Source organism: Momordica charantia (assembly GCF_013281855.1).
Source record: "Momordica charantia cultivar OHB3-1 chromosome 1 unlocalized genomic scaffold, Mcharantia_2.0 BLBB01000001.1, whole genome shotgun sequence".
NCBI classification, from domain to species: Eukaryota; Viridiplantae; Streptophyta; class Magnoliopsida; order Cucurbitales; family Cucurbitaceae; genus Momordica; species Momordica charantia.
Window position 1 is genome coordinate 18,269,637 of NW_028275157.1, and position 24,986 is coordinate 18,294,622.

A 24,986-nucleotide genomic window follows, 5' to 3' on the forward strand; every position below is an offset into this window, starting at 1 on the left:
TTTCCTCTCTATAACGTATTATCTCTCTAATATCTAGGTCAACTCTCTTGCATGTTCAATTATATTCAAGTAGTCTGTTTTTTTCTTTTTTAATGTGGAACATTATGCATATATGATAGAGATTAATCATGAATTATGTTTTGGGATTTTGGTGTCAACTATCTTGTAGCATGTAGGAGTGTTGTCGGGGCGACGCAACAGATGAGGATGACTTCCCTATCCGTGTCCTTGCCCTCCATTTCGTTTTCTACCCCATGAAATTTCACAAGGATCAAGTTTCCCCGCAACTAATTATTCCTATTTGTTGAGATAAATTGGAGTCAAAACAAGCAATGGGCCAAAATAGACAAAGCCCGTTAACTTGCCATCATTATATATATATATATGTTGATAAATCTCTTTTAGGTTTAGCCGTGGGAATTGAACTTTTTGTGTGGTTGCACAAAATTGAGGAGTGTGGCGGCAGTGGTTGGTTAGCAGAGAAAGAGAAGAGAAAAGAGGTTTGTAGAGCATTGTCGGCAACCAGATTTGTAGAGTGTTTGTGAGATTTAGTGTATTTATCTCAATATTATAGTAGAACTCGTTGTCGCAGAAGACTGGACGTAGCCTATAGTTGGAGTAAACCAGTATAAATTACTCGTGTCGTGCTTTCCCTATTTTTCTTAGTATTGTATGTGACTTAGTTTTCATTGACGAACTGTGGAAGGAGAAAATATTATTGGTGAGTAAATTTTTCCAACACTATTTATTATTTATTTTAGAAAATTCTCAATTAAATGTTAATTCTTCGTGAGATTCCCATCTCAACGGTTAAATTTCTACAAAAAAAATCTCTAATTAAAAAGAAAATTATAACTTTTTTAATGTATTTTTCATTCCTAAAAAGTCAAATCCTAAAAATTAAATTTCATAATTCTAAATTATCAATACAAATAAGTCCCAAAATGTAAACACCATAGCAATGTATTGTAAATTTTGCATACAATTTTTTCGTTCCTTATTTAGGTTAGGTCACGAGGACAATTTTCCTCTCACTCCCACTCGTGGGGAACTTAAATATGATTATCCTCCTCATTGAGCGCTTGACATATATTTTATGTGGAGAAAAGTAATCTCTAATTATTGTTTGTATATACAACATAGGATTCATCCATAATTCCACATGACCATATCTTTGAGACTCGTCATTTTTGGTTTGTCATCAAGGAATCCATCGACATTACTAAATCTGAGATATGACTCTGATGTCACTTATTAGGGACAATTGATCTCTCTCTATTTTGACAATTATATGATATTTTTAATTTCGAATTTTTAACCCTCGTAACTTTAGTTTTGGATTCATCTAGAATGGTTTGTATCAATAAAAATGTTGTCATTTGCTTATATAATTATGATATCTTCTTTATTTATTTGCACTCTTAACAGAACTCAGTTAAAATTGATTGTCGCCGAAATTTAATATGTTAAAACAGTTAAAATATTTACATATGGTATTTTTTTTTTCTTTTTACTTTTTTTTTAACGTGATGCCAGTAAAAATTTGATTGGAAAAGCTCAACACGTAAAGATAAGACAAAAAACAAAAAAACAATGGTAATAATAATAAAGGGTTCTCTTTTTCTTTTTCTTTTTAAACCAAAATAAAGGGTTGAAGCTTCAAACTCTACCTTACAGGGTTATATTTATAATGATGTGTATATACAGAGTCTTTAACTTTTTTTTTTTCTGAATTCCAACAAATTTCAGTTTAATTATAATAATATGGAAGCCATGGAGTTGCATACAGGACCGACTGGAATAAAATATTTTTTTAAATAAATAACTATTATGATTTGTCCATTAACTATATTTTTAAAAACAATACATTAGAATAAGTGAGAACGGTTTGGGTAATTTATCACAAGTTGTTTGGTTTCATAAATATAGTGTTTTACAATAACTAAAGTTATATTTGGTATAAAAATTATAAATATAAAATATTTTAACTGGAAACCGCCTATGATGCAACCCATAAATTATCAATCATAAAATTGATAAAAGTGTGGAAGACTCTTAATTTTATGTGATTAAAGAATTGAAAGTGTGAAAAATAAAAAATATAGGGTAAGGAATTCCATATATCTCATGTGTCATCGAGTAGTCGCTACAGAGGAGAAGGTACAATACAACTACAAGAAGAGGCCGCCTGCATGCACTGTCCTAATTCCTACGTGAATTACACTTCCATTTCTTCCTTTTCCTCTTCTGTTTCTATTTCTATAATTTCTTCCCATCTTTCGCTGCCCCACCCAAATTTAATCACTTCTATTTTCTTTTTTCTTTTCCATGCCATATCAAAATCACCAAGCATACCACATTCCATACCATACTTTTGTAATTTTACCATAATTTCCTAAAATTTTCATAAATTTATTAAGAATAAACGACCGTAAGCAAGGAGATATGAAGCTAGTTGACCTGTTTTCGCAGTTGGTCGCAGCAATGTATCCTCGTGTACAATACGTAGCATGGTGTGCATCAAAATGATCTCATTGTCAGTATAGCTACAGTCGATAGAAGTCTTCTTACTGATAAACGTTCACGCGTCGCGTGTATCAAGACTTTATACTTTCTGTTTCTTCATTGTCAACGCTTCTTATATTGATCGCGTGTAATTCACTTCCCCTCGAATCAATATGATGTTTTACCTTGTATGCACTCAGAAACTGCCACGTGGCTGCGCGTCTAGTACGGACGCTAAACTGCACGTGAGGATTAGGACATCAGATAAATAGCTCAAACCAACCGCTTGTAATTGTCATATATTATTTTTCAAAAAATACGTTTTTGCTTTTCTTTTCTTTTCTTTTTTTTTTCTTTTTTCTTTTTTTTTTTTTTAATTTCTTTCCCTTCCGAAAACGACTGATATTATTAGGGAAAAGGTGGTTTTAATTGAAGCACCAGGCTACATATTGGGCAATTCAATAATTTTGTTTTTACTTTTTCAAAAATGTTTTTTTTTCATCCCACCATTTTTCTATATTTTCTTGATAATGTGTATATGGTTTAAGAGTTGATTTAATCATCTCAATAGAATTTTTTTTTAAGTATGACCGGATACATGAACTTCCATCTACTTTTTTCCATCTTGTTTACTGGAACATAAAAAATTCCAGTCTCCAAAGTAATTGAAATTCAATAGCTTACTGTTTTAGCGGAATTCTGGTCGCCATTAAGAATAGGATTAATGCAAATATAACATGAAAAGAAAAAGCAAACGTTGTAACGCTCAAATCAATCTTAATCTGAACTAGTTAGTCTTAGGATGAGTAATCAAATTCGTGTACTTGCATATGAAGTTAATCTCCATATTTATAAGCTTATCGGAATGGACCCACTCACTATCTACTTCATCTATTTACATGTCGCATGATTCTTGGTATTATATGCGGGGTGAAGGTTAGTGGGAAGTTGAACAGCGGTTAACTGATGATCCCATGTATGACGTATTGACTTTTACTTAGATCATACGTCATCAGGAGATTTAGGTTGGATTACTTATGTCGACGTATAAATTTCAGACCGTAATTCTTCTTCCCTTACCATGTGGTGCGTTATTTCATACCACTCAACACTTACCCAAATGTTTAAATCTAATTTATAAATAAAATTTAAAATTATATACCATCACTGTTAGAATCCATATAAATGAATTAAATTTACCAAACTCATCAGTTTAAACTTTTGGGTTGAGGAGTGATTTATTCATTCTTAAGATGGTATCAGAGCGGGAGGTCCTGTGTCCCTTAACTGTTAAATTACATTCAAGTTGACATCCCTTCTCTTTTTATGTTGTCTACAATTCGTCAGAAATAAGGTTTTATGGCAATAACAAAATCTAAAGTTATATAGCGAAAGGCTAAAATTAATGAATTTAAACCTCTAGAAGCTTAAATAATATATGATTTTAAAAATCAGATATAATGTTTATGTTTATGAGATTCTAGAGAATGTGTTAATGTTAGGGATTGTTGGAAGGTATGCCACATGGATTAGTAAGAGTGGTTGATTTCATCTTGTTCACTCATCAACAACGTACCTACCAGCACCAAGCTCAATGGCTCGACACTATAGATTGACTAGCTGGTGAAACAAACCGATCTATATAGCTCACGCTACCTCATAATACTTGTCCAAGTATGAAAATTGAGCTACGGATCGAAACCAGTTACAACTGTATAACAACCTAGCATTGTAATGGTTGTAATAAAACGGTCTCTCCTCCGACTCCTATAAATATGGACTCACTCGTATATGTTAAAGATCTCACATTGAAAAGAAAAGAGACTGCATAGGTTTATAAGAGACATGAGCTACTTCTCTTATTACCAATTGATTTTGAGATGAAACCCATTAATATTGATATGGTATCAGAGCAAACAAGCTCAGACGAGCATATGAGATTTAAAAGAGTCATGATCTTGAAATAAAAGTGACGTTGCATGTAAACATGATTTTGTCTAGAACCAACTTATTTAGCTCGCATAGTCTAGATGGACTATGCGAGATAATAAATTCTTAGCTCATTGAATTATATATATATTTTTCAATAAATTTATGAAACAAACATAAGAGATGCATTCTTCCTAAACTTATTCCTACTTTTAACTTATTTATATAGATTATATACTATCACAACTCTTCCTTCTATAAATTAAAAAAGTTAAAAAAAAAATGTACAGAAACTACCCTAACAAGTAGCTATAAATAATGAAACAAAATTTATTTTAAAATAGTGGAAAATTAGCAAACAAAACGATATTTTGTTTGGTTGAAGTAAACCCCATCTCGGTTCATATTGGTTAAGAACAAAAATAACAGTATATTTAGTAATTACTTTTTTTAATCATATAAAAGAAATGGAAGTATGCTTCGACGTAAAAGTAAAAAAGTTTGATTAAAAAAATGGTTATCCAACGAACCTTAACATAGCTTAAAGTAAAAATAACTTTTGGAAAATAAAAAATTTAAAATTATTATGTGTTTTTTTAGAAAACTTACGAACATTTATTCTAGTAAAATAAATGAAATCAACTAAAAAAAAGATAGTGTTATTTGAGAAATGAAAACACAAAAAAACAAAAAGTGAAAATGGGGAAGAGAAAGCAAAGAGAAGAGAAGAGCCAAAAATTGAGAAATTGCGAGGCAGTGAGGCATCCTTAGGTCACTGTGTAGTCTACCGTTACGTTTCATTATCCGCGCCAACGCCAAACTCCAAAAAGTCTTTTCTTTGTTTTGCTTTCTTTGTTTTCCCTTCTGTTATTTTATAATCTCAAGAGTTTTCGAGGAACCCAAAAGAAAAAAAAAAAAGTGAAAAGACAACAGGCGTGCAACCTTCCCGGCATAAAAACTCTTTGTTTGTTTGCTACATTCTGGGACTGTCTCTCTTCTCTTCTCTCTCTCTCTGCTTAAATCTCAATCTCAATCTCAATCTACTGGGACTAACGGATACGGCTATGGATATGGGTTGCTTGAGTTTGACCACTCCCTTTTCTTCTTTAGTCTTCCCATGCTACAAATGAACTGCCCACCCCTTACTTCTCCTTCTAACACAAACAACACCATGGCTCTGCAGGACGATGAAGCCCAGGTTCAAGAGATTGAAACTCAATCCTTACTCCTTGATGCTCTCTTCTGTGAAGAGCTCTGCTGCGAGGAAGATTTGGGCGGAAATGGGATCCATGAAGATGGGGAGTACTGTGAAACTCTGAGAAAGGACCAGCATTTTCTCACTTTGAATTTGATAGAAAACGACCCACTTTGGGAGGACAACCAGCTGCAGTCTCTAATTTCAAAACAAGAACAAACCCTTGTTTGTCATGCTTCTGTGAGCTCTGATGGGTATCTAATCGAGGCTCGGAGAGAGGCATTGGCATGGATTTTTAGAGTCAAACATCACTACGCCTTCTCTGCTTTGACCTCTCTTCTTGCCGTTAACTACTTTGATAGATTCGTTTCAAATGTGAGATTCCAGAGGGACAAGCCATGGATGACTCAGCTCGCGGCTATTGCTTGTCTCTCGCTCGCCGCCAAGGTGGAGGAGACCCAAGTGCCCCTTCTTCTGGACCTTCAAGTATGTATGAACCCTTCAATTATAAACTTTTCTTCAAACTGTTTGAAAAAATGCCGCAGTGAAGTACTTTGTTGGTTTTTTGCTCAGTCAACCCATTCAAAACTCGGCATTGTTGCTGTATAATGTATTCTGTTTGCTTAGGTGGTAGAATCTAAGTTTGTATTTGAGGCCAAGACCGTCCAGAGAATGGAGCTTCTGGTGTTGTCAGCTCTTCAATGGAAGATGCATCCAATAACCCCCATTTCCTTCTTCCATCACATTATCAGGAGGTTGCCTTTGAAGAATCATATGCTTTGGGAAGTTCTTGGGAGGTTTCAGAGCCTTCTCCTCTCGATCCTATCTGGTAAACAGCTGAATGGCCCTTCTTCTTAGTGCTTATCCATTAATTCTTTGCTTATCAAGCAAACACAGAACTATTCTAAAATGCACTCATAATTTCTTAATCATTAATTTTTCTATACCAGATCATAGATTCTTGTGCTACCTGCCTTCTGTCTTGGCCACTGCAATAATATTGCACATCATTAGTGAGATTGAGCCATATAACTTCTCAGAATATCAGAATCAGCTCCTCAGCGTACTTAAAATTAATAAGGTACTGAACAACATGGATAAATGTCTGAATGTTTCTGTTCTCTGGTAATTTGAGTTGTTTTTTAAACTGTAGACTATTGCCAAATCCTGCCAGCTGAAACTTGGTGATATTTTTACAGAATCACCTAGATGAATGCTACAAGTTCATCCTTGATTCACTGGGCAGTCATTGCAATTTACAAAATCCTAGTAACAGAAGCAAGCAAATGTGTGAACCGGGCAGCCCATGCGATGTTATAGATGGATACTTCATCTCCGACTCCTCAAACGATTCATGGCCAACGGTATCATCTATCTCACCCTAGCCTGAAACTTCCCACCGAGAGACCGCACCATCTGCCTATGAAATTGTGCTCATTTAGCCATGTGTCTCTCGATGTTTCTAGTAGCCTTGTGCTAAAGCAATACTCTCGAAATTGTTCTAGTACTCATTTCTTCTCATGATGCTGTAACTGTATCTTCACATGCATTTTGTAACATGATGGTCCAATCCAATATTGTTTGTGGCCACAGCCTCACTGACTAAAACTAATGAGACTGAGAATCAATGCTGAAGAAGCTTATTAATTCTTTCACTGGTGAGTGAAGAGAAAGAAGTGAAGTTGAGAAGGGATGAGATCTTGGTTGGCTTTCTATGTCGAGTTATGAATAGTTTTTTCATGTACTCCACCCTGAGATATAGTACTTCAATCTGATATGATATTATTGTAAATTCAAATCCAGTAGTCTCTTTTCCACTTCCTCCTATATTTGGAACTTTGCCACTTATCTTTTGATTCAGTCTGTATGCTGCCATATTCTATTTTAGTTTTTATACTAGAAGTATCTATAGCCTCTTATGTTAATAGTTTAATATGAAATGAAAAGTAAACTAAAAGCTTAGCTGACTCCTTGTTGTTTGTATGAAAATATGATGTGGTACTAAATAGATACATTAGAAAAGACAAACTAAAATGAACAGAATAGCTCAGAACTTTAGAAGTGACGAAGTTGAAGGATTGCAACTATGATTTTTTTTAAGTCTCCCCTATTTGATCTCACGTTTCTTTTAAAATTGCAGCCTAATTGTAAAAAGATTGAGTGATATGGACACTGGACAGTGCTAAAAAGGTTGTTTGGTTCTCCAATAAACAGTTTGATGACAGTGAAGCTTCAAGCAGTCAAAATCATGCTGAAAAAACTGACAGCTGAACAGTTCTTCTGGTCATTGGGAATTCTTCAAAGCTGTAAACCTAGAACCCAGAGGTTGGTCTGCACGTTTTGGAATTCATAGCATAGTAAAATGGGAATCAAAATGAGAATTCATAACTGAAATTAGGAATTGAGTTTTAGTAAACAAGTAACAAAAATCTTGAAAGTTTTCATTATGCCATCTATGCATGCGTTCAAACAGTACCTGCTTATTAAAATTCAATTTCATGGGGCCTTTTGAGTAGAATGTCGAGATAATAATCACATAGGTTTAAACCCTAAATGAGATAACAAGCAGTTCATTGTTTCTCTATATTGAGTTGGACAACTTGACAAGATAGAAACGAATTCATCTATGTTTTTTTGTCTAAATATTTTTTTCTCTAGGAGTTTCTTACTCTGGCCCCATTATTTTTGTCACCCTCAAAAGATTATTAACAATATTCTTCCAAGAGTACATGGGGCACCTTTAACAGTGAAAGGACACAAAGGGGGTGGACAAGGAATCCTCCCAAGCCAGTGAAGATTACAAAACTATCTGATAAATCGTAATCGATTTTAATGTTACAACAAGACCCACATTTATAAATCATCATATTTATTTATGAAAATGTTATTATTGTTCACATGGTATGGGGTAGCTTTTGTACATATTTTTCTTGGATTTCAAACCAAAACTTCGCATACAAACTATGAGAATTTAATCACTGCAGATCAGAGTGCCCAGGTAGGTCAGTTACAAAGTTTTCTTAAATTCCTCCTGGCTTCATTTAAAGAGCTTCCCATCAATACAGGATTAGGCCTGCAAGAACAACCTCACAAGCCATTCATTAGTTTTGAGTATTTTTTACTGTTTTTTCATCCAGTCCAAGAAAAAAGTTTTAACTTCAAGGGAAACGAAGAGGAAGCCTGGTAAATGGAACTTGCCTTGTTTGAGATATTGCTAGACAGCCAATCAAGACCTTCATACAGTCCTTGGCCCGAAGTGGCACAAGTAGCCTGGATGTACCTGCATTGTTCCTCTCCATGTTTCAGTAAGATTCAAAATGGTAAGAGAAAAAAAAGGGAAGAAGAAGAAGAAGGAAACTTAAACATACTCTTTGAGATTGCCTGTCTTTATTGACATTGAATAAAACTTATTAGTGGTATTCACATATAATATGATAAGAATAGAGTGACTACACTGTGCAGTAAAGTTCTATCCAAAAAAATTATCAAGGCAGCTCCATCATAGTGAATAAGTTCATTGAAAACTAGATATAGTAGACCAAGAACAGGATTTTGGGGGGAGAGATATTTATACCAGCGGCGGTTTCGGAGTGAGTGAAGGCCCAGTTTATCAGTGATTTCAGCAACGGTCATAGCATTTGGAAGGTCTTGCTTGTTAGCAAACACGAGCACAGTTGCATCAACCAGTTCATGCTTGAGGGAGACAAAGAAAAAGAAATGTCAAGAGTAAAATCCAACTGAACTGTTGTGAGGGAGCATGAAAGAAGAATTAAGCACCTCACTGAGCATCCTGTGAAGCTCATCCCTGGCTTCTGATATTCTTTCTTTATCATTGCTGTCTACCACAAAGATAAGACCCTGAGTGTTCTGAAAATAGTGCCTCCATAGAGGCCGGATCTGCTCATAGCATCAACAAGAGAGCAATGAAATCAAAACTCTATTGGGTTCTGATGGAATATGTATAGAGCATGTTCACCAAATTATCAAACTAAGGAGAGAATACCTTATCTTGGCCTCCAACATCCCACACTGTAAAACTAACATTCTTGTACTCAACTGTTTCAACGTTGAAACCTGATCGGTGAAAAAAGCCCAAGATTAGAAGTGTGATTCTAGAAACAGATAAATAGAACCTAAAGTGCTTTTAGCAGTACTTCTCTTTCAAAAGTGCTTATAGAATAAGTACTTCCCTTCAAAACACTATAAGAAAGGCACCAAGCTCAACCTCAAACTCACCTTTTAACTCAATAGCAATTTACTCCTTGTATTTGGAACTTGTAATCATAGAGATTAATCAAGAGATCCACTATCTAACTCAATGATATTAATGGGTTGGAGAAAAACATGGATAAAATAACGAATGAAATAGAGTTATTATTCAATATTGGCCATTGACTCATTCAAGAACATTCATTTTTTAACATCGAAACTTAATCATTTCACATTGCTCAAACTAGAAAGACAAAAAGGAAAAGCAGAAATATGCTGTCACCAAAATCCTATCAAAGACTAAAAAATATTTGGTCATTATAAATAAAGAAGCACACAATCAAAACATAGCAGGGACAAAAGTAAAGCAGCAGAGAAATATGAAATCACCAAAACAAAAGAATTGAGAAAAAACAGAAAAGATGGTAAGAACAAGCAGATACCGATGGTGGGTATGGTGGTGACAATCTCTCCAAGCTTCAACTTATACAGAATGGTTGTTTTCCCGGCAGCATCAAGACCCACCATTAGAATCCTCATTTCTTTCTTGGCAAACAGCATCCTCACAAGCCGAGATATGGCCACTCCCATGGCTGCCTGCCCTGCAACTGCTTCACTTCACTTCAAACCACAGCTCGATCAAGATTTCGAAACCACAAAATTAACTGATTAAGGTGGAAGTACCTGTACGAATGCTTTGAAGAGGAAGAAGAGTGAACCCAAATGGAAGTTGGGTCTTTTCGGAATATTGTGGCAGATGATAAAGGCGTTAAAAAAAAGGCGAAGGGAATTGGATTCTGATGGGACTTCAGGAATAAAGGGCCTAAGTTTTGCATGAGTATTGGTTGTTTGTTTGGCCATGGCCATTTGCGTGTGGGATTCTTCAATTGCCAAGTAAGCAATGGAATAGGCTCTGTTTGGATCTCAAATTGTAGGTTCTCTCTCCCACTCTCGCACAAAGTATAATCAAATCTAGGTGCTTTTTGTAACTACATTACTTTACCACTTATTTGGCTTTGGTAAGTATTTAGTCCTTATATTTGATGATCATTGGTATCATAATTAGTTAGAACAATACTGATTGGTCTTAGTCAATCAATTTCATAGAGTAGATATTCATATGACCAATCAATTTCGTTAAAATAGACATTCAATTTTAGTTGCCCCAAAATGTATGTCTGCAAGGGTTTACAAGCTGCAAGCCAAAAGGAACCTAAAATATGATGATGACAAACTGGGGCATGGCCAAAGGGTTTTGTTTCATTTTACGAGAAAATTAAAGAATGCTGAAGAAACATCACATATAACAGAATTTTACGAGAAAAATAGTCCCGAGTATATTATATTTAAAAGGGTTTGTTACATTTTCAGGGTCTTCAGCAATTCTACATAAAAAACAACTAGATGAAAAAACTAGATCTTGGAATTAGATCAGAGCTACTACTAGATAACCCGGTGGCCAAACTCGCGTAAATTCAACAACCATACTAGTTGAATTGTATGGTTACACTACAAAAGAATGCTGTTCTCTCTCATTAATAGGTCATAAGGGGTGACCCACTGCAGTGAACATCAGAAGCATCAGATACCCTTTGCCTGGGAGACAATGTTGTGATGCCAGCAACATCAACATCAAGATTGATAATATTTTTTCTCTTCTGGGATTCTAAAGTTAGTTTCTCGTCGGAAACTTCAGCAATTGGACTCAAAATATTTGTTCTTTCCTTCTGGTGAGCGGACACCATAGCTTGAGCTTCTGCCACCACTGATGCATCATCATCTACAGCATACAGTATCTTTCTTATAGCTCCCACAACCTGTAAAACGAATGGAAATTGAAATGCTCACTTCATGGAAGAACATATGCTTGAAATTCTAGTAGGCCTAAAAGAAATTGCAGATATACAACAGAGAGAAGGAATCAGGAAAAGTACAGGCAAGTTTTCAATCTCTGGACTCTGGCAGAGTAGCTCAATATCCCTTAATTTTGCAAAATAGAAGTCCCTCTCTTTCTCAAGGCTGTCGATCGACAGTTTCAATGTTGTGATCTGCATTTTATACTCAAGTATATAGTTCCCAAGTTTCTATTGTGCTAAAAATGATATTCACGCAGCATCAAAAAGAAAATACCTGTTCATCATATGCAGTTAATCCATTAGATGGAGGTTTTGAAACATTTACTGCCTGATTTCCAGAGTTTACCGACGTGTCATTTTTACGAGCATTCTGAGAGATCTGAGGCTTGGACACAGCTGTTGAACCTTTTGCAGAAGAATGCGATGTGGTGCTTCTTTTGCTTGCCTCCTTTCCTCCCTTGGAAGCTTCTCTCCTTTCCAAAGCATTATAACTAACAATAAAAAAGCAAAAACTAAACTATCAATATATGAACTATTGTCATGAAATTCGACAATCCAGACTAATATAAATATACAATAACTTCTTCATTGTCATAACTTTTCATATATTGATGTTGAACATTGTGAGTTTATATGTAATTAAAAAAAAATCGAGATTTGAATGTCAGATACTAAAGAGAGCAGATTGGGTAATATCTCAAGGCCTGACGCAATTTGGGCGAATTATGAATGAAAAGCTAGTGACAAAATTACCTCTGCAGAACGCCTCCATTGACGGAATCACAATAACGTTTCATCCACTGCATGAACTCCAAATTATCAAGAGGCCTTCCTTTCACAAGCTTACTCACTTCGATATGCTATAAACATTTCAAGGAAATTAGTAAACAAATACAGATCATGGATACAGCAGATGCAAGAACCCAAAAGAAAATCCTAATCTGTAGGACCATTTCTTAAAGAAACTGAATTAACGGTTGAAAAAATTTGAAGGAGATACCTTGGTGATCTTTCGTTTATTGAAGACATCTTGGAGGACCTTATAATTCTGGATCATTTCGTACTCGCTCTTCGCGTCGAAGTTGACCTTGTGCATCGGCACCATCCCTGGGTGAGCCGCATCCATCAGTTGGCAGTGGACCGCACCAGAACATGCCTACAAATCAAGAACCCAATTAGCGTCATAACAAAACAAAATTCCAAAAGCTCGGGAAGATACGAATAAAAGAAGATCAAAATTAGGGGTTTCGGGAAGCAACCTCCTCAACTTTGGAAAGATTAAGGTGAAGAGTAGAGTTGATCCAGGCGAGGATCTCCGATCTTCCTACGAAGTAAGCAGAATCCATCATCCCAATATTTGTCGCCATTTCTTAACGCTCTGAATCTCTCCCGCCACGGAAATTCGTCGGAGTCTGATCTCAATTTCTCTCTACGGAGTTGCAGCGGTGGAGATGAATGATCGAATTGGGGTCGATTACCAACGGCTCTCTGGAGAGAGGAATTTAAAACAGGAGGAGGAGCGGGATTCCCAATTATTCAAAATGAAACGTCACGACGCACCCCACCTACACATGGGCCACTGGGCCCCCCTACTCCACCACAACTAGAAACTTTTTGGGCCAAGGCCCATGAAGGAAATATTTTAATAAAAGAAATATGAAGGGAATTTAATGTAGAATTATTTATGTATCATATTTAGTAATTAATTTAACATGTATTTAATACCATTTCATTTTGTATTTTATGAATAACTTTTATTTCAAAAAAAAAATTAGAAATTTGTTCTACACAGTATTTTTATATATTAAAATAAAATAACTAACTAAATAATTTTATCCAAAATTTTAACTTTTCTTAGAATACAAAATTGAAAACAAAATATGGAGTAGACTCGAGAGGTCTATGAAAATGTAAGACTACCTCTCCAATAATTGGAAAATTAAGAAAGGCCAGTAAATAAAGTTTAAAAAAGAAGGACCGATTACACAAAAGCAACAAAAATGATTGATATAGCCGGTAAACTTTGCCCTCACTGATATATTTTGTTCCTAAATTATCTATTCCTTTTAACGTGTTTAAAATCTAAGCTAAATTATAAATAAAAAAAAGGTTAATTTTATGTATTTCAAATTTGGCTAACAAAATCAAATGGGTTTTTTTTTCCGGGAAAGTGAACATAATTAAAAAAAGGGTAATTATACTAGGTAGCAAAAATATTTTTTGTATTTCAGAAAATGTCACCAGCTTTTCAAAATTTCAAAATATTTGAATATTTTTTTTCGAAATTTTTATTATTCCAATTTTACCCTCATGATATCTAATATATATCTGATGTATATCTATATCTGATATACCTCTAATGTATATTTATATCTGATATACATCCAATTTATATATGATATACATCTGAGGTAAATTTGTTTATAATATATATCAAATCTATATCTAATGTACATCCAATGTAACTTTGATATACTTCCGATATACATTCGATGTACCCCTAATATACAGTATCAGATGTACCATGATATACATTATCATATGTACTACTGACATACATCAAATATACTTATTATATATATATATATATATATATATATATATATATATATATATATATCCGATGTATTTCTAATTTATGATATACTAAATATATTTCCAACTGATATATTAAATATAAGGTATATCAAATGTTGTTTAATTTTTACTAGTATATCAACTGTTTAAATTCTAGTTTATCATTTCAATTTGTTGATTAATATACTAATATTATCAATAATTTTGATTAGTATATCACTACTATTTATTTAATATTAACATTAATTAGATACTAAATATAAGGAATATCAACTGTTTAAATTTATAAAATATATCAAAATTTTAACTTGTCTTTTTGGACGTGCATGGTTCACATAAACCTTTTATATAATAACTTTATATTTCAAAAATAAAAAATAAAAAATCTTGCATCATTGTTTTCATCTGAAAAAAATATTGGATATAATAGTATGATATCAATACACATATGTCATGGTTATATTAGTAGATAAAATGGTTATATCAGAGGTATATAAATGGTAAATTAGAAGCATATTAAATATATATCAGTATTATATTAGTGGTAAATCATATAATCATATAAGAAACGTCAGTAGATACCATAGTTATATCAGCGGTATATCATTTGTATATCAATGGTAAATTAGAGACATATCAAATACATATTACATATATATGTATTGTATCAACGTGGTAAATCAATAGTTGTCATACGTACATCAATAATAAGACATGTTAGAAGTTCAAAAGATATGATAATTATATTAGAATTAAATCAATTGTATATCATTATTATATTAATAGTATATACAAATATATATCAGATATATTAAATTGTGAATTTATAATTTTACAGTTCGACTTCCGTTTTTTCTGAAGATATCCGTATTTGCAAGTGCCCTCTAAAAAAGTGTGGGCAAGAACGCCTCATTTAACTGAAACCTAAAATAAGTTAAAATCGAAACAATTATCGAGGGTACTTAAATTGTTAAATTCTAAACACAAAGTTATTAAAAGGAGTTTGAGTAACAAATAATTAATTTTCAATTTGCTAAGAACTAGCTTACAAAACAACGTAATTATATCAATAAATTTAGGTTTGACCTTAAATATTAAATAGAAGATATATTTTGATGTTAACCTTTTTCTTCAAGTACAAATTTAGTGTAGGAAAGTTCGAACTTATGAAAATTGTTTTATGTTAACTTCATTTTTTATAGTTAGACTTTCAAATTGTTTTACCTTAATTCTTTTTTTTTTTTTCTAACTTAAGTATGAAAATTGTTCTTTTTTTTTATGAATGTAGAAAGAAGATGATTTTTTTTATAATTCTTATTATTAATTTAAGAATAATCATTTTATTTTTGAAATCCATTATATACATGTCTAGAATAATTGACTAAAAGATATACATATTTTTGAAAAATGAAAGAGCTTCCCAGAGATTTAAGAAGGGAAGAGGAGTGAAACTGAGAGTGAGAGATCCCACGCCATATTCCATTTTAAGAATGGTTCCTTCTTCTTCGTCCCACAAACCTGGCCGGGCTGAACCGATTAAGATCAACAATGGCGGATTGCCCATCCAAAACAAGCTCAGCCATGGCCGCCCCTGTTGCAGGCCCATTCAGAATTCCCCAACAACTATGTCCAGTCGCCACATAACACCCCCTCATCCCCGGAACCTCCCCGATCACCGGCAAATCGTCATCCGTGCACGGCAAGAAGCAAGCCTGCTCCGCCTTCACTTCCGCCTCTCCTTCCCCCAGTCGCCTCGACACATTCTTCGCCACTCTCTTTAGAACCTTTATTGATTCTGGATTCGCCGAAATTTCCTCTGGATCCTCCGGCACTTCCGCCTCCGCCGCAATCCCGCACAAATACACCTCCCCTGCCCATCATCCTCCCCATTCAGATTCAAAATCATAATCCCAACAAACTCTCTGAAAAATTCAAAAGTAGAAAGCGAAATCACCTGTGGGACGAGGATACACCTCTGGATCTATGGGTTTACCTCCCCCAGCCTGATAATAACTCAGAAATAGGGCATGGGGAGTAATGGCGTCGGGCTCTTTAGGTTCCAAAACTATGCTGTGTGCTTTCAGACTGTACACTCTGAACAGCGACGATAGGGGCTCGAACTTGCCGGACCATGGTCCCAATGCCAGAACCACCGCATCGGCGTTAAAAACGCGGCCGTCTTCAAGCACCGCCGATTGAACTCTGCCTTCCTCCGACGTTACCCTCTCCAATTTCCCGATCACAACATCCACTCCGTACTTTTCGATAGCATTGGAAATGAGAGTCCGAGTAAAGAGCTGCGGGTGCACTTGGGCCGTTGTTTCCGTGTTCCCAATCGTTCTCGTACTTCTCGCCGGGCCGTCGACCCACGGAGGAACGGCGGAGTCGCTGGTGGATTTGGAAGTGGAGGGAGGGTTTTGCGATTCGGAAATCGTAAGGCTGAGAGTGGTCAGGGCTCTGTAGCCGTACGATTTAGGGCCATCGAGTTCCTGTGAGAGCGAACGGTGGAGATTAAAGCTTGCGCGAGCGAGGGTGGATAGGGGTCCGCCGTCGCACCAGTCGAGAGCGAGGAACCCGCCGGCCTTGCCCGAAGCGGCGCACGCGACGGAGGACTTCTCGATGAGAGTCACTGCCGCCCCTTTCTTCGCTAAGAAGTAAGCGGTGCAGACTCCGATCACTCCACCACCGCATACGACTACTTTTTTTGCTTCCGGGTGAGTCTCCATCGTTGACGATGTCGCCGGAGAAGATGACGATCGAATCAAATTGACGGTGGAAGGTCTAGGGTTTTGGATCGGTCGGCAATATGCAGAGAACGATGAAACTGATACTGTCACAGCCATATCCGTCGATTCTCCTAAATTATTTTCTTGGGCCGACACGTGTCGATTCATTCAGGGAAGAGTCCAGGAGTTGGGCCAGGTTTTGGCCCAAATATAAATCAAGTTAGAATCAGGCCCAAAATAACCCAAACACCCAGCCAATTTGAAAATCAAAGACGTCCTTTGATTTGTGACTCCAAAGACAAAAAGCCACCATAGAATTTTTCATTAATTCCCTCTTTTTTATTATTATTATTATTATTTTCTTTTTATTTGAACCTGTGGGAGTAGAGATTCAAACCCGACCTCTTAGTCAAGGAAATATGATTTAACCAATTGTATTCAGTTTACCTCCTTTTTTATTATTTATACTATAAGATGTTTAGCGACAATTATGACTTAAATTTTTGAATAATTGTACTTCGCTCCAAATCCTAATTTGGTCCATTTGATAAAAACATAAATAACATAGGACAATATTATAAATTAAACTATTACCAATGCGAATGTTTAATAAATAAAGAGACCATCACATTTTTTTTATATCCAGGAGTGTTCAGATCAGCTTAAACACACTTCGACTAATCTCACGGGGTAACCGCCTGACTTTTACCAAACGTATATTTAATATTTGAAAATAGAACAGCCATAATTAAAAAGAAGAAGAAGAAGAAAGAAGAAAAATAAAATGTTTAGAATAACACTTACATTTCAAAAAAAAGTAAATAAATAAGGAATAGGTATCATAAATTTAATATGTAATTTTAAAAATTTCACGAAATTTCATTGTTTTTTAAAACAATCCTATTTTTTGGACAAAAAAAACCTCAATAAAGTGGGACAATGTGTGTTTGTTAAATTCTGAAAATAAAAAACATAAATTTTCTAGCCAGCTACAAACGTAGATAGATAATGGGCATGACTTTCAACTCAAATATTAACCTTGGGGGAAATTTCACAAACATATTCTCAATTATGTAATTGAATCTTTAAATGGGCTACACAAGGCAGAAAGTTTTTGGTCTTTAAAATCCACTTTGAATAATTTTCAAAAAAGAAAAAATCCACTTTGAATTCTTAGCAAAAGAATTCTTCCAATCCCAAGTGGGAAATAGTGGTTGTGGCTTGTGGGATGCTTTCCCCCACACAATCATTTCACTCAACTTATTTCCTCTATTTTTTAAAGCTTTCTTTTAGTAGTTGTGAATTATATATTTTTCTTTCCATTTTTGTCTTGGAATGATCCATAAAAGTTAAAAGGTAAATTTGTACTTTAAATTATTATATAAAGCTTTATTTTAAAAGAAATTTTAGTCTAATTTTCTAAAAAAATAGGCCATCATAATATTTTGTTTCTGCGTTTATTTTTTTCTTCTAAATCTTTTGATGTAGTTTTTTTCTTTTTAAAAAATCAAAGTAGATCTTTTAATTTTCTTAACCATCTTCTTATATTGAGTATTTACAGCACTGTTTTTGTACGAGAGGGATTTTTCTCTAGATTCCTATATACATCAATCCACCTGAAATTCTTAAAATTGATTTATAGGGTTTTATTCTTATTTTTAGTTACGTTGTATAGATGTCATATAATATACTCCATATATATGATTTTTATTTAACCACTAAAGTTTATTTATTTTGTATAACATGAATGATAATCATCCAGTCAACTACTTGTCCAACTGAACTTAGTTTAGTGATAATTGATAATAATAAATAAGTTTACGTAACATGAAAAATGTTAAATTGAGAATTCCCACAGCAAAGCTCTTATAACAAGAAAGAAAATCAACACACTAATTGAACTATAGTGAATTGATGAGAATGATTGAAAAATGTCGTCAATCCAATTTCTTTCATAGGTATTGTATACCAATGACTAGATTAATGACCCACAATGTGTCACGTAAGTATAAAACTAACAAAGGTCACCTAATTAGACTCAAATTTAAAAACTTAAAACTCTTTTTAAAATTCTTCAAAGCATAATCTAAAAGCTGTCAACAACCTAGTAAAAGAATTTTAAGCAAATAAACCCAAAAAGTTGTAATTTAACTTAAATATTGAAAAGGAGGTTAAATATCGGATTTTGAAAGGGATTGAAACGGAACAATTTTGTTTAAAAAAAGTGAAGAGAGGACTCAGAAGAAGCAAGAAGACAAAAAACAGAGACCGCCATCGGCCCTGACATTGCCTCATTCTCCTGCCAAAAAAATTCAGTACCACCAATTATCATATCATATTCATTTTCTTCACGCTATAATTTCATTTTATAAATTATTCTGTAGTATTAGTGTGGATTCTATATTATTTTTTATAAAATAAAATGAGTATTCATAATAATACTTTAGTAGTACTAGAAATTTTCACAGTGATAGTAATGCCTTCGTAAACGCTAGCGGCTGCTTTCTGTGCCATTAATAATATTACATATTATTGTTTTTGGGTGTTTGGTTGCCGAGAAAACTAATTAATTAATGGGGAGATTCTCTGGGAAAGGAGATGTGGGGTTAAGAGAGTTGAAAAACAACACAATGGGTCGGATCGGAGGAGCTGTCGTTTTTGAAATTAGACACTGACTTTTTACCTAACCACCCTTTTTGACAATTCCAATTTCGTTGCATAGTGGATGGGGTTGGAGTTTAAATCAATGAAAGCTTTGTTTTCTATTCTTTAACAAATCATATATTCTCAACCAACAAAATAAATTCCCATCTCCAAAATTTTGTCAATTACAATCAGTTTTTCCATTGTCCTAAAGTTCAAAAATATATAATAATAATAATATGAGTATTATTCTCGTTGGAAAATAAAATTTTACACTTTGAAAATTATGTGGTTTTTCACCGGTCGATTTTGGTTGGATTTTAGCATTTTTCTGTCTAGATTGGGATGTTTATGTGATTGGATTTGGTGTTTAATCTTCTTTATTTTGCTAATCAAATTAAAGTTTCATCTCAGTATCCATTAAATATGGGTTAACAATAAATGAAGCATCATTTTTTTTACAACAAATGAACTCATGATTTATTGATTAGAAATAGATACTAATTAGTGCTTATCTAAACTAATGATTTATTGATTAGAAATAGATACTAATTAGTGCTTATCTAAACTAATGTTGACAATGAAATATCATTTGTAATAAATCGTTGTCTCTATAAAATATATTACAAAATAAAAATGGAGTTTGCACTGATTTTGTTGTAACCGTCCAATGGAAAATATTTTCCATATCTAAGTGACTTTGGCGTTCTTTGAATGAGACTTAAATGTGTTGGAAATAGACCTCATACGACACCATTAATTACAAGATTCTCCATATAAAGGATTGTGTAATTAAAATCCAATTTCTCGACCCTGCCTATTTGGTAGCCATGGTTGAGAATATATTCTAGCCAATTAAATTATGGGACAATTATGTATATGATAATTTGGTCTAAAATAATATCAAATCGTAGCACAAAAGTGAGGAAATTTGTAAATATAGCACTACTTTAAGTCACATCCAAATAAAAATGGAAAATTTTTAGTTGAAATTTACACCATCACATTGAAATTTTGTCAAATGTATGGTAAATATCACGTATCGATTCAGATTGAAATTATCTCCTAATGTCATCTTTTTTTTTTTTTTTTTAACAACTCCAACCCAATAGAACTAATGTATATAGGGAGGAAATATTGGTAATTAATTCCAGCTAACGTGGCCTTAATTGGATTTTATCAAAAGACCCCATTTTTGGAGATGGGTTATTTATTTATTTACGAGTACGGTTTGGAGAAGAGTTGAACAAAAAAGAAAACAATATAATTGGAAAATAAAACCCCATCTTCCCATCCAATATCTTTCATATATATCCCTAATTAGTCATAAGCTTAGACTTTGCTTTATAAAAGTGCGTTTTAATCGAACATTTACCTAAAATTAAATTATTAAGCGTGATCTCCAATTAGCTACCCTACTTGCCCCTACTTATTAATTACTATTAATATTCAATTTTTTATATATAAAAAAAACAAAAAAGAAGTAGAAAATCTTACTTAATTACTGACGACCCACCCACAAACTCTTGTTTTTTTTTTTCCTTATACAAGATAAAATATAAAGCTATGAATTAAATATTCAAAAAAAATTCTAAAGCAATTTAGGAGAAAATATAATATGTACTTATGTGACAAATAATGCCTTACAACTCCAAAGTTTGTAATAATAAAAAGAGATCATCTCCACAATGCATGCATATGTGGATATATTTGGTTGAATTTAGCACCAAGTTGGGTTTACTAGTGGGAGACTTATTGATTAGGTTCTTATAGCAATCAATTAATGAACCCCTCTTATTGCATTAGTGGATATTGTCTAAAATTAAATATTTTTCTTATGTTTTGCATTTGGAATTTACTTTTTTATGAGAGGTTGTAGTCAATAATGGAGATGTCAACGTCTTCTTTTAATCAAAATTTTATAAATAAACAAATTTTCAGGTATTTTCTCACAAAATGAAGAGATTTAAGTACCCACTTAGTTAATGACGGTTATTGTTGATTAATCATTGAATTTACTGGTGTTAGTTAATTAAATTAGTTTCAAAGGATTGACTCCTCTTTAAACAACCTACTCTTTAAATAATTTATCAAGCAAATATCTTAAGTCCTATGTAATAGTGGTTTATTTTTATTTTTACTTTTTAATGACGTAAGTTTAAGAATTTAATTTTTACCACGTACAGATTTTATGGGAGTACTCTGTCAGTCCATTGGAAACTTCAAAGTTCTAATAAAAAAAGCGAGGAGTAAAACTTGATTTTATTAGTTTATATATTTATAAGAAAAAAAATAGTTGCAAAAATAAATCTATGGACATTTGTGCATAAACATATAAAATTGAAAGAAATAGGTCCATTATGGCTCCCCGTAGCCTCTTACCCAATCACATATGACTTAATCACCAAAAGCAAATGCGATACAGCTAGCAAATCACATGACGTGGCCTTCCCATGCTTATCTCTTTCACAATTTCCCCTAAATTTATAATATATGTCCATTTTTTTTTAGTTTTGTTTATAATTTTTAAGCTACACATAATTGAGACATATAATAACGATTAAAAGTATGATAAAGTGAATATTTTTAGTTCAATTAGATGCCAAGGTAGGATTTAAACCTTCAACTAAAAATTGAAGATATATTTTTAACAATTCAAATTATTTTTTTTAAATAGAATGATAAATGATTGAAGTAAGAATATTATTGAGATCTTTTTGCTACAATAACCTATTTTGACAAATTAGATCAATTATTATGCAATAATTTTTAATAATATAACATTATTAGAGAACTCATTTTGATAAGATAAAAGATCTAGTAAGTATTTATAATACAAGTGAACCACTATTTTTATTATCAATTGATTTTGAGATAGAACTCGTAAATATTAATATAAATATATTGATTTAAATATAGGTGAAATTTTGAAATTCATTTCGTACAAATCATTAGTAATAATGGAATTGAAAACTTTTAAGGTGGATTAAGTTATTAAATTAAAATATAAATAATTATAATTGAATAAATAAATATATTTTCATCCCACTAATATCGACACTTATGTAGAGATTTAAGTTTTTAAAAAATAACAGAGTTGGACAATTTTAAAGCACTCGAAGCCATATATTTATCCGCATTTATAATGATAAGAACATTAATTGTTTGTTGAAATAGTGAATTTAGTTATCGTTGCGCGGGATCGAACCGACAAGAAGGTGGGGTCCAGTTCCAAAAATGTGATGACGTGGAGGATCACTGGAAATGGAAATATCCGACATGACTACGCTCTGGGAGTTGAGCAATCCAGTCATGGAAGACGTGGTTGTCTCTATATCCGACACGTATCGCATCTTAATTTACAATACAACTGTCAAATTTGTCCGTTATAAGCCGGTTTGGATAGGAAGGAATCCTCGTTCCGCACGTGTCCACTACTATAATATAATTAAATTTAAGAGCGCGTCATGGAATAATTTTGAACTTTTTTATATAATAAGAAGTTACTTTCATATTTGCGCCTATGAAGAATTCGATGGTATACCATTTTTGTTCGATTTTGTAAGAAAATAAATATAATATTTCTAAAGTTCGATGGAGAGCTTTTTTGCTAGAGACCTTAAAAGCCATACCAATGAAATTGATATAAAATAGTCATAATTTTTAAAAATATAAAATTAAAGAAAAAATTATTATCAATAGGGGTCATAAAACTTAACTCTCCTTTTTTTTTCCGTCTAAATGAGATGTTTGGTATTAGGCTTATTATTATTAGTTGTATGTTAGTGATTAAGTTGCATTACAATGAACCTATGTAAAATATTAAACCAAATATATCATATAGCATAAGGACGATAAATTTAGTTAAAAACAGTTGGTAGAATAAAAGTTCAATTCAACGTGTAAAGTTAACTTTGGAATGATGATGCATACCGACAAAATATAAAAGATGTCATTTTTTTTTTTGAAATTTGTTACGGTTTGATATTTTCTTCAAAGAAGTTGAATTCATCTGTTTTCTTTTTTCTCTTTTGGGGAGGATAGTTCATGTTTTGCACACCTCTTTAAATGTGCAAAAATCAATTAGAAAAAAACCTAACAAATAACTTACCAAATATAGGAAGGAGTGCATCACGTTTTTGTTAAAAGTTATTAGAGTCTTCAATCATACGAATCTCTCATTTTATAAATATTTATGCTCATGTTGAATAAGTGTTAATTATTGTTGAGTTAGGTTTATGTTGACTTAACACGTATTTTTGAAAAATGAAAAATGACAAAAGATTACATTTATATATTTCAAACAATATGATTATATGAATTTACGAGGGTGAAGCAGTCTTGACTCGTTGCAAAGGATAAAAAGAAGAAAAAAAACGGAAGAATATTGAAGATTTCGTTTGAAACGTCCAACAGACAAACAGGGTATGGGCTAATATTTGGTCGGAAAGCTAATATTTCCCATTTATTTTTTGTTGACAATATTTATTTTATTATTTTAATGATTTGATAAAGCCAAAATAAAATAAACGTGCTACATTGGTGGTCCCCACGGAATTTTTGACGTCATCCTATTGGAAGATGTGGAAATACAGTGGACCCACCACCGTCTTAAAAGTTAAAATAAAATAACCAATTAACAAAAAAAAAGGTCAATTGCCAATATAGACCTCCGTACATGTGCCCGAAACCTCCTCCACCGTTCGCTTCCCACCTGCTCTTTTTTTCTCTCTCTCTCTTCTTTTTCTTTTTCAAAAATACTCTCTTACCGACCAAATATTCCAATATTTTAATAAATTCATTGAAGAGACGTAATATTTCAAGAATTTATTTATTTATTTATGCCGTTAGTAAATTTATAAATTTAAGAAGCACGTCATTGGCTTAGCTAGCTAATTGTTCAAACTTAATTGTAGGATCTCTCCATTTAATTATCAATTTACAATTTTGATTTATTAAATTAATATAAACTTGGGAAAGAAAAACTGCTATAAAGATTATAAAAAAGTTTCAAGTCTTAATATTTACAAAAGTTTCGATATAATAGTTTGTGTTTTGCGGTAAGATGCGCCAAATGCAGTATAAAAATTCAAGAATAATGAGAAAATCAAAAATTAAAATGGGATGTCCAAACAAAACAAATACAAAAAATTCGAAGAAATAGAATAGCAATCAGCAATTAGCAACCACATGTGTGGTGGGGTTGTTGATCGCTGTTTGAGATAATTGTGCATTATTTTATTTGATTACAAAATTAATAACAAAAATTGCCAAATCCAAACAGATCCCTGGCAGTGTGGAATGACTTTAATATCCTCCGGAACCGAAGAAAAATGGGAAGCGTGT

At 33.1% G+C, this 24,986-nt stretch overlaps 4 protein-coding genes across 6 annotated transcripts; 1 reads left to right on the top strand and 3 right to left on the bottom strand.

Moving 5' to 3' along the window:
* Positions 1–5,263: 5,263 nt before the first annotated feature.
* Positions 5,264–7,446, top strand: CYCD3;2 (CYCLIN D3;2). 2 transcript variants are annotated; one of them, XM_088121273.1, is made up of 4 exons: positions 5,264–6,115; positions 6,257–6,458; positions 6,580–6,710; positions 6,783–6,975. In XM_088121273.1, the coding sequence occupies exons 1-4, from the start codon at positions 5,552–5,554 to the stop codon at positions 6,840–6,842; spliced, it is 957 nt and encodes a 318-aa protein (XP_087977399.1). In that variant the 5' UTR covers positions 5,264–5,551; the 3' UTR covers positions 6,843–6,975. The 2 variants fall into 2 exon arrangements, with proteins under 2 accessions (XP_087977399.1, XP_022132464.1); XM_022276772.2 differs by having other exon boundaries at positions 5,276–6,115; positions 6,829–7,446.
* A 1,035-nt stretch (positions 7,447–8,481) lies between these two features.
* LOC111005942 (ADP-ribosylation factor 2) lies at positions 8,482–10,656 on the bottom strand. Of its 2 annotated transcripts, none has more exons than XM_022277644.2 (7): positions 10,523–10,656; positions 10,282–10,446; positions 9,633–9,703; positions 9,407–9,526; positions 9,204–9,322; positions 8,828–8,909; positions 8,482–8,702 (listed from the first exon to the last, which is right to left on the bottom strand). In XM_022277644.2, the coding sequence occupies exons 2-7, from the start codon at positions 10,427–10,429 to the stop codon at positions 8,697–8,699; spliced, it is 546 nt and encodes a 181-aa protein (XP_022133336.1). In that variant the 5' UTR covers positions 10,430–10,446; positions 10,523–10,656; the 3' UTR covers positions 8,482–8,696. The 2 variants fall into 2 exon arrangements, with proteins under 2 accessions (XP_022133336.1, XP_022133335.1); XM_022277643.2 differs by having other exon boundaries at positions 10,282–10,459; positions 10,523–10,637.
* A 486-nt stretch (positions 10,657–11,142) lies between these two features.
* On the bottom strand, positions 11,143–13,196 carry LOC111005364 (microtubule-associated protein RP/EB family member 1C). The gene is made up of 6 exons (XM_022276837.2): positions 12,954–13,196; positions 12,695–12,850; positions 12,448–12,554; positions 11,969–12,185; positions 11,773–11,886; positions 11,143–11,655 (listed from the first exon to the last, which is right to left on the bottom strand). Exons 1-6 carry the CDS (start codon positions 13,059–13,061, stop codon positions 11,374–11,376), a joined length of 984 nt encoding a protein of 327 aa, XP_022132529.1. The 5' UTR covers positions 13,062–13,196; the 3' UTR covers positions 11,143–11,373.
* Positions 13,197–15,582: 2,386 nt separating this feature from the next.
* On the bottom strand, positions 15,583–17,145 carry LOC111005277 (FAD-dependent oxidoreductase family protein). Its single transcript, XM_022276725.2, has 2 exons — positions 16,226–17,145; positions 15,583–16,141 (listed from the first exon to the last, which is right to left on the bottom strand). Exons 1-2 carry the CDS (start codon positions 17,112–17,114, stop codon positions 15,756–15,758), a joined length of 1,275 nt encoding a protein of 424 aa, XP_022132417.2. The 5' UTR covers positions 17,115–17,145; the 3' UTR covers positions 15,583–15,755.
* Between the last annotated feature and the right edge of the window lie 7,841 nt (positions 17,146–24,986).